General features: G+C 39.6%; 1 protein-coding gene across 1 annotated transcript in view; it reads right to left on the bottom strand.

Annotated features, from left to right (window-relative positions):
* Positions 1-3,507, bottom strand: part of txnrd2.2 (thioredoxin reductase 2, tandem duplicate 2) — a 24,386-nt gene that overhangs the window by 5,001 nt on the left and 15,878 nt on the right. The window contains exon 12 of the mRNA XM_020590477.1: positions 720-856. Within this exon, the coding sequence (XP_020446133.1) occupies positions 720-856 (137 nt within the window). The remainder of the gene's footprint in view (positions 1-719; positions 857-3,507) is intronic.

Here is a 3,507-nt window from a genome sequence, read left to right as displayed (position 1 = left end):
CACTGGACAAATTGAAAGGGATATTAACCTTCCTACTTTTAAAAAAAGAAAATAAAATCCTGCCGCTGCCATGAAAAGCTGACAGACACACTGGGATGAAGCCTGACTCATCAAAGCCAGCTGTCAGTCAAAATGATGTTATGCGAGTGTGTGCGTGTGTGTGTGTGTGTGTGTGTGTGTGTGTGTGTCATGAGGCTTGGGAGACAGGAAGGAAGCAGACAGCTGGTTGTGGTGAAAAAACAACACTGACATTATGTGCAGCAGGTATAACTAGTACTAACATGGCTGGTTCAGCTTTGAACACAGCAGCAATGTCACTGATTATCTGGCAGCGGCTGCTTAATATTCAGTCTTCTGCCAAGAATGTACATGCTACTGGATAATATGTTCAGAATATGTGCACAAATAAATGGCCTATCTATACAATAATGACTATGGAATTTCAAAACATCTTTCATTTTTGAATGTTAGTATTTTCTCTGTTGATACAAAATTATCTGGAGCCGTGAAGTGTTTGATTCCAGATTCCTTTCATGGAGCTGACACACCTGTGAGCAAGCTGTTCAAACTATGAAAAGCATTTACAGTAACTGTGATGGGTGTGAGCTTCCAGCAACTTTGAGTTTTACAGTCTAAATTTAGGCTAATAATTAGTGGTTTTCCAACTATGACAGTTATAAGGGATGTTTTTGCTGTTAGTGTCTGTTGACTACGCCTACCTCGCCAATGTCACCAAAAGCATAGATGTTTGGCACGGAGGTGGATTCGTCAGCGCCCACAACTATTTTCCCCGTCTCCTTGTTGAGTTGCACACCGAGCTTGTCGAGGCCCAGGGCTTTGGTTTCAGGGGCTCTACCTGAGGGCAACAGGAGGAAACAACAACGGAAGAATATTGCATTACAGCTCTCAGGAGAAATGTGGAGGAGGAGACAGGCACTCTGTACAGCGTTCAGAACACGTTCCGCTCAGGTTTTAAGGCATGTCCCACAACGCCCCATCCTACAGAGAAAACCTTGTACAAGAATCACAGGAGTTGTCAAAAGCCTAGATGCTGCAAACAGGGAGTTTACAATGCTCATGTACCTAAAGTAGCATACAGCCTGGGCTTACTAAAGCAATAAGGTTGTCTAAAAACAACTGCATGGAGGGTTTTCCCTCTGATTTACCTTTAGCAGTGACAATCCTCAACAAACCGTTTCATCAGACAGATGTCTTGCATGGTGAGAGCTGTTCCACCCTTACAAAAAGTATTATTGAAATGCTTAGTTGGTTGTTTGAAAATTAACTGCCATCATCTCCAATGATCGGTTGTTTTAATTTATTAGAAAACAAGACTAAAGTACTACAGCCATGCTAGCAGTTCTGTGCTTAGGTATAGTAGTGTCTTGCACTAAATGCTAATGTCAGCATGCTAACATGGCCACAGTGAATGCTATCATGCTAATAGTTATCAGTATTATTGCTTACCAGGGTTATCTTCTTAGTTTAGCCAGTTAGCATGCCAACATTCACCGAGTAGCACAAAGCAAAGAAACCTAACCTTCTAACCTAATTTCAATAATTTTGCAGGTACTGTGCTCATAAAACCAAAATCGTGGGCAAGTTAAAATTATGATCTGATTAAGGTGGTATATGAGAAATCTGGGGATCACTAAACTCAACAGAATACATCATCTGGGAACCATGAATGTCTGCAGAAGAATTTTGTTTATCCATCAAGGAGAGGTCAAGCTATTCATCTGAATAAGTGAACACGCTGACCTCAGATAACACTAGAGAACACGAATATCTGTAGCTAACTTCATGGAGGTTTTGGAGACATTTTGGACTGTACCCCAGTGGGGGCCTGACACTGCCATCCCTAGAGCCTTGTCAGCAGCTTGGCTGGAAATGTCAAACATCTGACTCTCAAATGTGAAGATTTCCCACTTTTCTGTTTTGTATGATTGAAAATTGAATCTTCCAGGGTTTTAACTGTTGGTAGGACAAAGCATACAATTACATAAAATCATTTTAAAACACTAGCACTAATGTTGGTCTTAAAATACAAATGAAGGTGAATCCTTCATTTAGAATTCTTAAATGAGAAAACAACAACAACATCTGGCCAGCTGAGGGAGAGCTCAAGGGCAGAAGAAACCGATGGGCAGCTGGGAATCAGTATCCCATCAACCCCACAAGACAACCTGAGGTGCAATTTCTGACACTTCCTGGGGGACGGTTGACTGATGCTGTCGACGCCAAATCTCCATGGTGATGGAGCATGGACCAGTCACACCCCCATCCTCTCCACAGCTCCTCACAACCTGCCTGGCTAGCATAATAAACACTTGGCCCAGAGGTACCCATGTAGATGCTATCGGACAGCAAAAATAACAAACCCCTGAGACCCTTTTTCCTGGCTGGAGCCAAAGAACAACGTCTTCCCCCTGTTCTCAGACCAGGGGGCTATAAGGCCCTGTCTATTGCTCTGCAGCATGGGTGGCTGAATGGTGTTGAGGGCACAGAGGAGGAGGACAAAGGGAGAGGGGAAGTAAGGCAGTTACAACCAAGTCTCAAAAGCAGGATTTCTAAATATTTTGTCTCATAAATTCAACACTGGAATAGTCTGCAGATACGTGACACTGGCAAAGATTTAAACACTTTACTTTGTATAAATGCCATTGGGGGCTGTTAAAGTATATAATACTAATAGTTAATAATAGGTATAATAATAATGATTTATAAATGTTTTACACCACACTATAATGTAGTTGGCAGCAGATTCAAATGTTAAGTGACATTTGCCAAACATTATAAACATCTATAATTAGTGTATAAACAGCATAAATGAATGTGTAACATATATGTAACCATATAAAATTTATTACAATTACATTTATTGTTATCATATGCATCTATTTATTTATTTTGTATTCCCTATCCTTGACAGCCGAGCAAGCAATCTGCTGATAAAGGCCAATGATACAACTTGATTATAATATAGCCCTGAGGTGCTAGCTTGAAATTCACCATGATATCACTTGAGTCAATTTATCAGTTTTTGTGCAGCTCGCTCTGATGCCTACAGTACTTCCTGTAAAATTGGTGGGGTACCATTTAAACCTTGACTCTCAACATGTCTTCAGGAATTTTGAACAAATTAAATAAACAGTTTTAACCCAACTTTTAAAAGTTTTATATAGAGATAGAAATATATAAATGCTTAATAAATGCTTTACAGCACACTGTAAGATTTGGTAATAATACATCTTTAAAAATGATTACAGATATGTTAGACTGTGTTAATAATCATTCATTAGCAGTTTATACACCAGTCAGTAACTTCATAAGATGCAGCTGGTGATAAATACAAAACATGTTCATTTATCTACTGATAACTACATTGTACTGTCAAACAAACATTTTATAAAGTGTGTTCATATAACTTATAAATGCTAACTAGGGGGGCTAAAAACTGTCCATTAGTCTGAGTTTTGGTGTAATCTGTGTCCCACAACGGTCTAT

This window comes from Monopterus albus, unplaced genomic scaffold (genome assembly GCF_001952655.1).
Source record: "Monopterus albus unplaced genomic scaffold, M_albus_1.0 scaffold12.1, whole genome shotgun sequence".
Classification (NCBI taxonomy): domain Eukaryota; kingdom Metazoa; phylum Chordata; class Actinopteri; order Synbranchiformes; family Synbranchidae; genus Monopterus; species Monopterus albus.
This window is presented reverse-complemented; position numbering and strand designations above follow the sequence as displayed.